At 36.4% G+C, this 12,938-nt stretch overlaps 1 protein-coding gene across 2 annotated transcripts in view; it reads right to left on the reverse strand.

The window, feature by feature from the left end:
* LOC132126456 (immunoglobulin superfamily member 21-like) overlaps positions 1 to 12,416 on the reverse strand; it is a 217,592-nt gene extending 205,176 nt beyond the window's left edge. For both annotated transcript variants that reach the window (XM_059537707.1, XM_059537706.1), the window contains exon 1: positions 11,834 to 12,416. In XM_059537707.1, coding sequence (XP_059393690.1) covers positions 11,834 to 11,972 — 139 coding nt within the window. In that variant the 5' untranslated portion in view covers positions 11,973 to 12,416. The remainder of the gene's footprint in view (positions 1 to 11,833) is intronic.
* Positions 12,417 to 12,938: the final 522 nt, after the last annotated feature.

The raw sequence follows: 12,938 nt of genomic DNA on the forward strand, positions 1-12,938 counted from the left end.
ATATTATCATAATGTCATGATGCACAAGCATTCACTTGGAGAACTAGCAGGAAGTATATTTGGATCCCTTTACATATTTATCTTATTTATGCAGTAGCTCATATGTGAATATGCTGCTGGAGTGCGACCCCAGGGAATATAAGCTGTTGTGTCCTTCTTAGGGACACTCTCACTCAGAGAGCATGATGGGAAATAATCTGCTGAATGTGTGGCCCAGACGTTGTCTCTCATTTCCTCCGCTGCGGTCCATCCAGCCTGACGTCAATATGTGGATTAGAATGTTTTCATCTCTTTCACTCCCTCCGCCCTTAATAATCTAAAAGCTGCTTTCCCAGGAAGCAAAACAGCGACGTGCAACAAAGATCAAAAATCCCAGAGCCAGAAAGAGAATGATTTATTTTTTCATCTGCATAATTTTTTTTCCACCTTTATTTACCAAAAGAAGGTATGGTGAGGAGACGAATGGGATACATCTATGCTTCTAATGCCTCCTTTCAATTATTCAACACCTCTTTCATTGTGTTCATCGCCTATTTATTGCAACCCTCTATAAAATGATATTGTATAATATGAAGAATAATAATACATTGTCAGGAAGCAAAGGGAGACACCAATATTAAAATTAGTTCATTTTAATGTTGTGTGATAACTGAAAACTATTAAATATTTATATTCCATCCTTTAAAAAAGACAGAAAATTTCAATATTAATTATTCAGAAAAAAAGAATAATAATAATAAAATACACTTAAACATAAATATATTAAGCCAATATTAAATATCTAAAACTGACCAATAACCTACATGGTACCTGCACATATTGTCCATCACTAGAAAAAGACCAACATGGACATCAAAAGAAACAAACCAGTTTCTTTGTACGTTAAAAACACACTTCACTAAAAAAATCTCATATTTATGCTTTTGAGGGCCAACAGTGACACAATTCCTGAATTGTGATGGAATGAATGAGATATTCTACGCTAAATTGCGTAAGCGAGGCTGCTGACAGTCTGTCCAACAGTAAAAAAACATTGACAGCGCCAGAATGTATTTTATATGTCTAGTACCATGTTAACGATGATAAACAAGACACACAATCCATATTTACAGCTTAACACGAGGAAATTCTGTGGAGAAATTGCTTATGATGCCTGTCTAAGCAAAAACTGGTCATCTCCTGCTGATCCTTCTAAAAAGTAAAGCTAGGGACTAAAGTCTCATCAATACTCGTCTGTCACGCGAAGGACAGCAGTCCTCAGGGCGCTAAACATGATCCTTCTCATTACTCATACTGAGCAAAGAAAATAATAGGCAGACTTTCTAGCAATTCTTATTTCAGAAATTATAAATGGAATTAAGTAATGGCTTTATTTGCTACAAATAATAAAACCCCATTAAATGTAATTTTATCCTAGATATGAAATAATTCCTAAAATGACCTGACCTAAATTGCACTCTTAATACAGTAAAGCCTCTTTAAAGCAGGTTATGGTTTCCTCAATATTTAGCCAGCTACTGGACTTGATGGCTGCATTCAGAGTAGCATACCACTCTTAGTACATACTTACTAGTATGTTTGCAGCATTAAAATTTAATTAAACACACACACACACGTGTTCATCTGATGGAGAACCAAAAAAGCAAACAAAGCTGTTTCTCTCAGTACCTCTACTAATGGGAAAACCCTGTTGCAAACCTTAGGTATTTTCAAACCACAGATTTTTCTATGCAGTTTGGCCGTTCATCCACACGCAAATGCAGCACCAGGTCACTAAAACCAAACATTTTTGAAAATTCCTGCCTGGATGAAGACGTGTTATAGTGTGGACAGTGAAACCAAAGATTTTGGCTTGTGACATCGGAGCATGTGCTGTTATCTCTGCCTACTGAAAACTTTTTCAGGCATCTGATTGGCCAACATGGCTTTACGGTTGAGATTATATCACCACCTGTTGGCTTGGCATGCTCTTGACAGTGCTTCATTTCACGCTTTTGGGTTTTCATGAGGACAGAGATTTTTTTTTTGTTTGTTTAAATGGAAGGAGGAAAAACCCAGTTTATAAAAATACCAGTGTACATGTGGACATGGCCTTCATGGTCTAAAAAAGCTTTCTTTAGGGACAAGTCTCACCTCTTACCTTTTTTATCCATGGCATTTGTCTTGCCTTTAAAATTTTCCCAGTCCAGAGGTATGACTATGCAGTTTATGATAACACGCCACAAAAACTGTAAAGGCCAAGGTAAGTTCAGCTGCTATTATGCACACCCTCTGGATTTCCTCTCATCTGCATCACTCTCAAGAGGACACATAAAGAACAGGGCATTTGGGATAATGGGCTGATACCCACTCTATTATTTGTACTGAGGGAGTCTTTAGTCCTCTGAGTTCCTCTCTTAGGAATCTGAACCAGCCAAGCAGGAAGTCAACTTAGAAGTAGAGCCATTTTCTTGAGTTAATAAAATATGGTAATAGTCTCTCGCCATTTTTCATTTTCTTTACTTAGTACCACAACAACACTCAAAAGACAATAAATAAATTGTTTAATTTTAGGTTTATCTGTTTACCTGCAAGCTAAATTTAGTCAATGTGACAATTTTTTTTTTTTTTTTTGCCTATGAAAACAACAAGAAAATCTAAACAGTTTTTACTTAGGAAATAGTTTTGTGAAAAGTACAGACATTTGTATTATCTGCATTAAGTAATGGGATAAAATACATACTGTAACATTTTCTGAGAAAACCTTTCAGGTACTTCAATGGATACAATATCTGCAACATCTCTACACCAGACAAACAGTACTTCAAATTCTTTCTACTTTCTAGCAATGATGCTTATGTAAATTATGCTTATGGCACATAGTCGTAATCATTTCTAAATATAATGAAAATCAAGAATATTCTTCCATGGAATATTTGACAACCTGATTCAACTTTGCCATGTCATAAAACGGTCAAATCATCTTATACATTTTTGTTTTGTTTTATTTTTACTGACCTTGGCACAACCACGTGTCTGCAGGGCTGCATTCCAGTTAATTTGTTTATGCCCTTCACCTACTAACTTTCTTCTGTCTCATTTATTTGGATGTATGTCAGCAATGGCCTGAATTGAAATGTCCTAAGCCCTTAATCACTTGAAATTAGCTGTGAAGGTGATTTATCATTTACTTTTACATTTTTTCCTTTACAAATTTGTTTGATGCCATATTCTATGGACCAGATTAACAGCTTGAACCAGCTCAAAAATCTTTTGGTGTTAAAATAGTACTTTCAGTATTTACTGAAGATGCACACTGAAGAATTGGCACTGAAAAAGCATTTTTGCGTCCAGCGTTTGCGCTTGTCAAATTACTGGTATTTGCGTCATTATTTAACACCCAAAAAGAGCATGTCTTAAAGCAGACGGTAATTTGCTCTGGTCTTGGTAGATTGCGCTGGTCATTATGGGAATGATCTGACTGCATCTGTGTTCTTTAATGTGCACATTGTCAGTACTGAAAAGAAAACAATCATACAAAATCCATTCAGACTTTTCATTTTAGTTTGGTTAATTACGATAAACTGGTTTTTGATTATAACACAGGCTTGTAGAAAGCAATGATCCAGTCAAATCACGCTTCAAGCCAAAATGGAAGAGCAATAACTGGACTGTCAACAGAACAAAAAGCAAATATAATGATAAAGGCCAGCATACTGTGAACACAACATGCACAAAAGCCAAAGCCAGAAAGATTTCATTCTTCTAAAATTGGCCAATCACATGCAGTCCATTACTTTTACTGTAAAGGACGGGAATGTCTGAAAATTTTCTATAGAAACTGCATTTTACAAGATCGCTTTGTATTTGTGCTGTTGTCATTCTTGTAATAATACAAGGGTTTCAGAGCATTCAAAGACACCGTGGATATGCCTCTACTCACCTAAATGTGGCCAGCAGAACCCACACAAAATCTTGCATGAACTACGAAACTGTCAGTTTAAAGATATAACCACAAATTGTCCATACTCTAATGGTTTATTATGCTTATGGTACATAGTCGTAATCATTTCTAAATATAATGAAAATCAAGAATATTCTTCCATGGAATATTTGACAACCTGATTCAACCTTGCCATGTCATAAAACGGTCAAATCATCTTATACATTTTTGGTTTTGTTTTATTGGCACAACCACGTGTCTGCAGGGCTGCATTCCAGTTAATTTGTTTATGCCCTTCACCTACTAACTTTCTTCTGTCTCAATTATTTGGATGTATGTCAGCAATGGCCTGAATTGAATTTGTCATTCTTGTAATAATACAAGGGTTTCAGAGCATTCAAAGACACCGTGGATATGCCTCTACTCACCTAAATGTGGCCAGCAGAACCCACACAAAATCTTGCATGAACTACAAAACTGTCAATTTAAATATATAAACCACAAATTGTCCATACTCTAATGGTTTCTCTTTCTTCTTGTCTAATCGTTTTATGCAAGCAGAGATTGAGGCACCATGCCAGTGGCCAACGATTGGTGGACAGAAAGACTGGCACATTCTTCTTTCCTGCCAATATCCATTCTCACTTCCTCTCAGTCGAGCCCAGCTGTCACAGGCAGATGGAAACAGGACAGAGAAAAGTCTCAGATCAGCTCACGGATCACAATCCTTAAATTCTCAACTAATACAGCCCCCAAACCTTCCTTCAGCACCACCCTACCTTGACGAAATGGGCCATCAATAAAAATCTCTGTTTCTTACGTTTATGGAAACATGGAGTTCAAATCTAAGAGGTTTATTCCGAAGCTAGACACATCAAAGAAATCCCCAATTTTGCTGGCTATGTATGGATATCATAGGCAGAACCTCAAGAGGTTTGCATGACCACCTGATCTATGACCCTGGATTCTCTGAACAAGAACTGGAGCCTTAAATGTGGGCTGCATTAACCTTGAAATATGGGAAGAGTGGTACTGCATTTTTCCATAAGTACCCACAATGGTACTTTTTTAAAGTCTCTTTTTCTTCTATTGTCATCAAAACATTCTTTGTTCCCTGCACATTGGCCTCCGAACCTGCACTAAAAACTGTTAAGATGGAATATAATTCTATTGTCTTTTGTTTGCCACCTTATCTTCGGAGCACTGTGCTAAAATTTGTGTTTGCTTTGATTTGGTGACCCTTTAGAGAGATCTTTTTTTTTTTTTTTTTTTTTAAGAACTGAAGAGAAATATTATTCATTATGTCTAGATATTAATATTCCAGGAAGTACAGTATGTTTCCTCATAGTTCTCAGATCTTGGGCACCACAGCTTGAATTAATGATCTTGAAGTGTAATCTTGGAAACACTCTGAAGAACAAATTAAATGTATGCGTGTTTGTCGCAGCACTGTGTCCATTCCTGCAAAAGAGGGACTTTCAAGCAAGACAATAATCGATATTATAAGAGGTTTATTACTGAGAAACTCAAGTTTGAACTTTAACCTCAAAGGATTTAAAATGAATGCGGTAAGAGTTTAAAATCAATATACAAAAAAATAACCTTGAGAAATCAAAGTATAAACTCCTTTTACAACTTAATAAGAGCAAATGGGAGACTACAAGACGCAAGTCATTTGACCACATTTTAAATAATTAGCTTGTACTGGGAAAACAACAATCTAAAAACAAGTGAACTAAATAAAAAACATATAGTAGAGAAAGAAAATGAACAGGTAAAACAAATACAAGGCCATGGGCATTTAAGAGCTGTGAATCAGTCCAGGCAAACTTATAATCATTCAGCATCCAGAATCAGTGGCTAGAGAAATGCACTGGTCACTGGATTTGGGAAGCAATGGCTGCAGATGGAATTGAATGTGAGTGTGAATGAAGAGAGTGAATGTTTGCAGGGGAAAACCACTGACACCACAATACATAAGCTAACATGCAGTACATTGTGTATCTTTCATTCATTAAACCCCTGTTCTATATCTTCTGACCCAGCCAGGACTCAAACCAGTAACCATCATGCTGTGAAGGAATGAAAACAACCACTGAGCCACGATGCTGCACTTGACAGCATTTTATCATCAAAGTCTAGTTCAGTCACAACAAACAACGACTGATCCCTCTGTGGCTTCATTTAAATGCTCAGTTGGGATGCTGTGGCTCATACAGTAGAGATTGGCTTTTATTAACACTGGGTTATGGGTTCAACTCCCAGGGAATGTATACACTGATAAAAATGTGAATGCTAATTTATTTGGAAACCAAATATGTATTTTCCTTCCCAGAGCAAAAATATACAAAGTAATTAGCCATTTTTTGACTAAAATGTACATTATTCAAAATTAACTTCTTGCTTATTGAACTGTTGCATAATGATGGGCATATGAAGATGATATTCAACACAACAGCACTCCGGCTATAGGTTTATTAAATCCTTTCAGTTATTGTATGCTGTGTAATTGTGTATATGCATATGGATATTACTAATTCATTCAGCATATCTGATGTCACAGCCATATCCTGTATGATCATAAAGCACATCTAAACATGATAGCCCTTCATTGATGATTCAGCTGAAGAGATGTACATTCGATGCATGAGTGAATCTGTGATGAGCACAGGGAAGATTTAGAGCTTTAGATTGGGTATAGTCATCACAATTGCCATTCAAAGCATTCATTTCCAAAACCACTTATTCAAACAATAAGAGGAGACAGGAAAACTGCATGCAGCCCCTAAACCAACCTGTGGAGCATTGAGCAATAGATAAATAAAGCATAGTCACAAAATAACCTAAATTAAATGGCTATATATACATATACCGCTATATATACCACACACACATGATCATGGTTAATTTATGACTGTGACGTGTGACAAATGTGATCGAAGGCCAGTGAAAATGTTTTCAAAAGAAATGCAGAGAATGTAAAAATGTCATTTTACTTCCATTCATCGTTTTGAATTTGAATTTGGTTGAGATTTGAAGAAAACTGGACTGAAACATAAGTGTCACAAGGGTCATCCGTTCCAACACTGACCTTGTTCTTTAGCGAAAGAGGCTAGATTAATTAATTCTGAATTCAGTTGACTGTAGTTTCACAACATCTCTTCCAGATCTGACAAAAGCTTTGACTGCAAACAATAAAAATTGTCCAAGGTGATCAATTTTCAGCACAGGGCTGCCAAATTCACAGCTCAGTCCATAGCCATGTAATCATGTAATTTATGCTTGCAAAAACAAAGACAAAGCTGCCCAACTTGAGAATAATTCCATGTCAAAGGACAGGCATGCCAGTAAAGATCAACTCAGCCTGCTCATTATTCAGAATAATTTTCACAGGTGCAGAGAGATGAGGATCCAAACACAAATAAGCTTTGAAATTCTATTTGATTACAGCTCTGCAGTCTGCACCTAGTACTTTCAATTCTAATGAATGGTGCTGATGAAATTATAGCTTAAATAAATCACTTGAACTGTGTCCTCTGATCATAAAATGATGGGTTAATGAGTTTATAGTGCTTTCTGTGTTTGCACCCAACATGCCAATCCTACTTTTCCACTTTGTTGTCAGAAAGGAAATTTAGTTCCCTTTCTCTGCTTCCCTTCCTCCATTATAAAAACACACACACACACACACACACACACACACACACACACACACACACACACACACACACGTTGTGTTTCCATGTTTCATGGAAACATTCCAAAAGGCGTAATGTAAGTCTTAATACTGTACAAACTGTATTTTCTATCACCTAAACCTACCCTTACAGGAAACTTTCTACATTTTTAGATTATTTTTTTATTTATTTTTTTAAATTCTGTGTGATTTATAAGCTTGTTTCCTCATAGGGACCTAAAACATATCCCCACAAGGTCAAAATTTACTGGTAATACCTTTTGGGGATATTTGGTCCCCATAACATGATAAATACCAGGTATACACACACACACACACACCTATAAAAATGCAGTAATGTAAGTACAGTATTGATACACTATGACCCCAACCATAAACAAGCCCTTTTACAATCACAGCCACATTGCATTTTATTCAATATGTGCTCTTCTGTTCTTCCCCTGCTGACTGAAGCCCTTAAAGCTTTTTTTTACACAATACAGTGGCCTGTTTACACCAGTAAGTTGAAGTACACAGTTTGCAGAAAGCATTATGCTCTTTGTATGACAAGGAATACGGGAACACCGCCGCTGTGCTACAACCGTCAATATTCAGATGGATTATCGTTTGTTTTCATTTGCTGTTAAAAAATATCAGTATTGGCTTGAGAAGCCCTGAGCTCTGCCATCTTCCAATGTCTGTTCCCAACAGCAATGGAAACAGCAGAAGCTGGAATAATGGAGCATTATTAATATTACTATGAACTGCACAGACTCAAAAATAATATGCACAATAATTAACATGACATAGGCTAAAAAGGAAAATTGTTAATTTTGGTTCTAATTGTCGCCTGAATTCCAATGGTTTTGTGGTCTCAGTACCAATAACTCACTCCACAAACCATGATTATCCTTGCTGGAAAGTAAACTTGTATTTACTTTAGTCTGGGTTGTATTTATTACCTTACAACATTTTGTTCATAGTTTGATGTCAAGATACATACTCAAATACACAATCTGTTGAATATTTCAATTAGTTTTTTTTTTGGGCCAAACATTATTTTGGGCCAAATTCCCTCAGAATTTTAGTTTAATTAGACAGACTGCCCTTGACATAAACTGATATAAAACATAAATTAACATTGATTTTGCCATCCTAACTATTTAATATTATATAGTTAGTGGTATTTTATCGGATTAAACATTGTTTTTCTTAATGTTTGCACTCAGAACAGCTTTCATGTAGCTGCAACATGAAGGTAATGCGTTCAATCCCTGGGAATGTGTGAACGGATAAGTTTACAGTATGCCATGAATGCACTAAATACAAGCATCTTCCAAATGCATCAATGCAACAAAACATTTTATTGGGTCACGAACAACCAGCTGAGAACTGTTGCTCTATGAACCTCTAAAATGTGTATCATTTCTGTATCATATTTTTTGTACTGTAACTGTATGTTCAGATGACATGCTCCTTAACATCTAAAAATTCACAGCAGATGATTCAGATTCATCTTCCCAATGCAACTTAACTGAGCCAAGAAGGAAGCAAATGTGCTTTTAGACTGTTAGAATAAGAAGAACTCATTTGTCTTCCTTTGAACACTTCATGAGAAAGGTTTGAGTTTGTGTCGGGTGACAAACTAGCTCCTGAGGTCACATTTTATGTCTCCTAAAGGAGGCAGGAAATCAAAGAGTGATTATTGGAGACTAAAGCAGGAATTGCCAACACCTGTCTCACACTGCAGCTAGTGCACATGATCATGATGGATCTGTTAGGGAAGAACTCTCTTAAGAAGAGGAAATGGAGGAATCCACAGGGGGGTTGAATGGCTCAGTTGTGGAGAGTCGGCGCTGCCCTGAGCTCGGAGGGGTGTAGAGGGCGATGCTGTGGGTCACTCCTGGAGTGGTGTTGGAGTTAAAGGTCATTAGGAGAAACAGAACCTCCAGACAAGCTATATTTCTAGATGTTTTCCAAAGTCTGAGGTAGTCGTAATGTCAGGAGGGCAGACCAGCTCTTTGATGAAAGATGTGTTCTTTTTGTGTTCATGTCTTAACTAGTGACAGAAAAAGAAAGGGAAGTTGTTTACTGGATCATGTTTTTGAACCTTCTAGGTATTTTGAATGGAGATGTACAATCAGTCGTCCTTGTCTGCAGAAATATATTATGGTTGAGGATTTGAGGCACAAAAGAAAATGGCAGTGATTCAGCATATTTCAAGATCTTAAATGGATAATGTGCAACAAAAAAAAAAAAAAAAAAAGTCAGTCAGTCATACAGTCATACAGGTTTTGAACAGTATTATTTTAGTACAACTTATATAATATTGTAGGTTTTATTAATATCTGTGACATTTTTACATGTATTTTTATATTTTAATATAATTTGTTTCTTAAATTATGTCTATATAGTCATTATTTTTATTTCAGTTGTAATTTTAGTTATTTTAGTATATCAAGTAAAACTAAGTGAAAATTATATATAAAAAAAAAAAACAACATGATGGAAACGATTTTTTGCTGATAACTGGATGACAGCATAAATGAAGACTGCAAAGCAATGGGACTGTCAATCTTAATATTATTACTGTTATTACACCAGCCATGCAGCAGGACAGTGAAATGGTAATGGAAAGAAAATAAAATTATAATGGAACTAAACCCATAAAAACCATCTCCTGTCAAATAATTTCAGGTTCCATACCACAATTCGTGACCACAACCTCTGCTGAACTTTGAATCCTGATGGTTTATGCAACAATAAACGATCCTCTCGGTCTCTTGCTCGCTCACCAGCCTGCATAATGCTCAGGTGGCCTGTATTAAAATATGGGACATGCCAACCACCAGTGCAGTCAGAAATTATGAATGATCGCCTCAATCTGTAAGGCATTGTTTGCGGGACACCACTGGAGTTATATCACTGACTCTGTCTTGATTTAAATGTCTTTGTGGGATTTTTGCATGAGGACCTGTAATCTTCCAATACGGGGAAAATGAAAACATCTGGGGGGGAATGAAGATAAGTACCATAAACGTGCCAGATGTTGTCCTGAGATTAGAACCTCAACACATCAATCATCATCAACTACAACTGGGGATTTCAACATTTACAGTCCCCGGGACACCCCATTCATGCATTCCTACTTTCCGTTAACTCAGGGACATGGTGTATAAAAATCTAGGTGTTGTCCAAATTATTTTACATTCATTTCAAGTAATGGCTATAACAAACATGGTATGATGTAACCAAATGATTAGGGTGAAAGAACATCACGGTAAACTGAGGGGAAAAGCTATTCAGTGTGGATTTACAACACATTCCTGGCTACTAGTACATCCAAAGTAATAGTTCATTTTTTTACAGTGAAATGACAATGTCATGTTTGGAGTTTTACATTACAGTACAGTAAGAAAGAACAGTGCAAACAGCTGTGTTAGGTAACACTGTTACATTGATTCGGTGCATGATTTTTTCAAAGACTTTCAGGGGTGTCTACATTTAAAAGAAATCTTAAATTTTTAGGACACAATCTGCTTTGTCTCACACAACTGAACTGTATTACAGTATTTAAATTACAGTCAGCTAAATGTCCATTTACTTTTTAACCCTACCACCGTGCTTTGCGGAAGTTCAAATCGTATTTTATGGGGTGTCAATTTTACTAGAATAAGAAAATAAAAAAAATAAACACACACACACACACACACACACAGAGAGAGAGAGAGAGAGAGAGAGAGAGAGAGAGAGAGAGAGAGAGAGAGAGAGAGGTATGTGTGGCTCTTCACATTTATAAAAAAGTAATCAAATTACGCATCTGCAGTCATGAGATCTGACTAAGAAATAATAAATATGGACAGGGTTAAAGTCAGTAGCTCTTGGCACTAATGCGTTTAGCCTCATATATTGCTGGGCGTCAGAATGTTCAAACCTCCTGCTGTTTCACAACATACCGTATGAAAAATGACATTCACCCAGTGTCTGTGCCCATACCCCTCCAACACTACCCTAAAGTGCCGTGGCTGAAGCGGTGAAATTCGCGGAGAATTCAAACTAAGCGGCGTCAAGCAAAAAAAAAAAAAAAAACTTGATCTAAGTAAATATTAAAGACGAATTAATATGTGGATGCATTGGTTTCCGAAGAAATTTTGTGTGTGCAGAATCCTTAACGCTGTGCATAATTAGTGTTTCTACTACGCATACCAGTATGATAAAACACAACGATTACTTACCAACAGCTACTTGCAGTAGATCAGCGCACAAGAGAAAACACAAAGACAAGACGGTCATCTTTCCCATATTTTGCAATAAATCCCAAACTCCATTTGCGTTTACATGCTCTCCGGCAGCTCGCCGCGTAATTCCCACCATTCCAAAGGGATGCGATCCCACAAACTGGTCATGATGCTGTCCAAGTGTCGGAGAGAAGCCTGAAGTTTAAAACAAACGTGCACTCGAAAGGGTGTAATGATGGTGAAGATTGCGTAAAGGTTATTAAAAGCGTTGCATTGTGAAATAGTCTCCTCGCGAAGACTGCAACCAGCGTTTACGCACAGACGAGGATTAAAAAATAGATATGGATTTGGATGAAAATCTCTCTCTCTCTTTCTCTCTCTCTCTCCCTCCCTCCCTCCCTCTAGAAACAGACACGAACCGAGTCACTCGTGATCACTCGCTTTTTATTTCACACAATTTTCCTTAATCCTACTCTGGCTCCGAACCCTTCCCCTCTAATTCTGTCCACTAAGCCGATTTATTCCTGCTGGATTTTCCCACTGAAAAGGTTTTGAAATATCCTTATAGGCATATACGTGGTGCGATGCCTTACCCTGCATTAACTGCATAGAACCTGGAAAGATCAAGAGCTGGAAGTGTCTCTACGAACAGCGTCACCTAGGGTATCTGCAAATAAACCCCACTCAGCTTCCGCGAGTTTTCATGTTTTACTAAGTTTTAATGTATGTGGGTCCATAGGGATGTCTCTGAGGATAAAAAGACGAAAAATCCTTTAAAAAAATATATAATAATAATTATATTTAAATGCAATATTTGTATTTGTGGAAGTAAAAAAAAAAAAAGAAAGAAAAGAAAAAAAAAAAAAAAAAAGGATTTTGATTTAGTAACTCTTACAAAATTTTTAACCATCATGTAAAATAAATAAATACATAAATAAATAAAATAATAAATGATAATAATAATAATAATAATAATAATAATAAATCAAATTCCATCCACAATAAAAAATCTTTATTTTGCCCAGAATAAACAGAACCCTGACATATAATAATATATTTGGGCCATAACAAATTGATGGTTAATGAATTGAATCACAAGGCA

The sequence above is a fragment of the Carassius carassius genome, chromosome 44 (genome assembly GCF_963082965.1).
Source record: "Carassius carassius chromosome 44, fCarCar2.1, whole genome shotgun sequence".
NCBI classification, from domain to species: domain Eukaryota; kingdom Metazoa; phylum Chordata; class Actinopteri; order Cypriniformes; family Cyprinidae; genus Carassius; species Carassius carassius.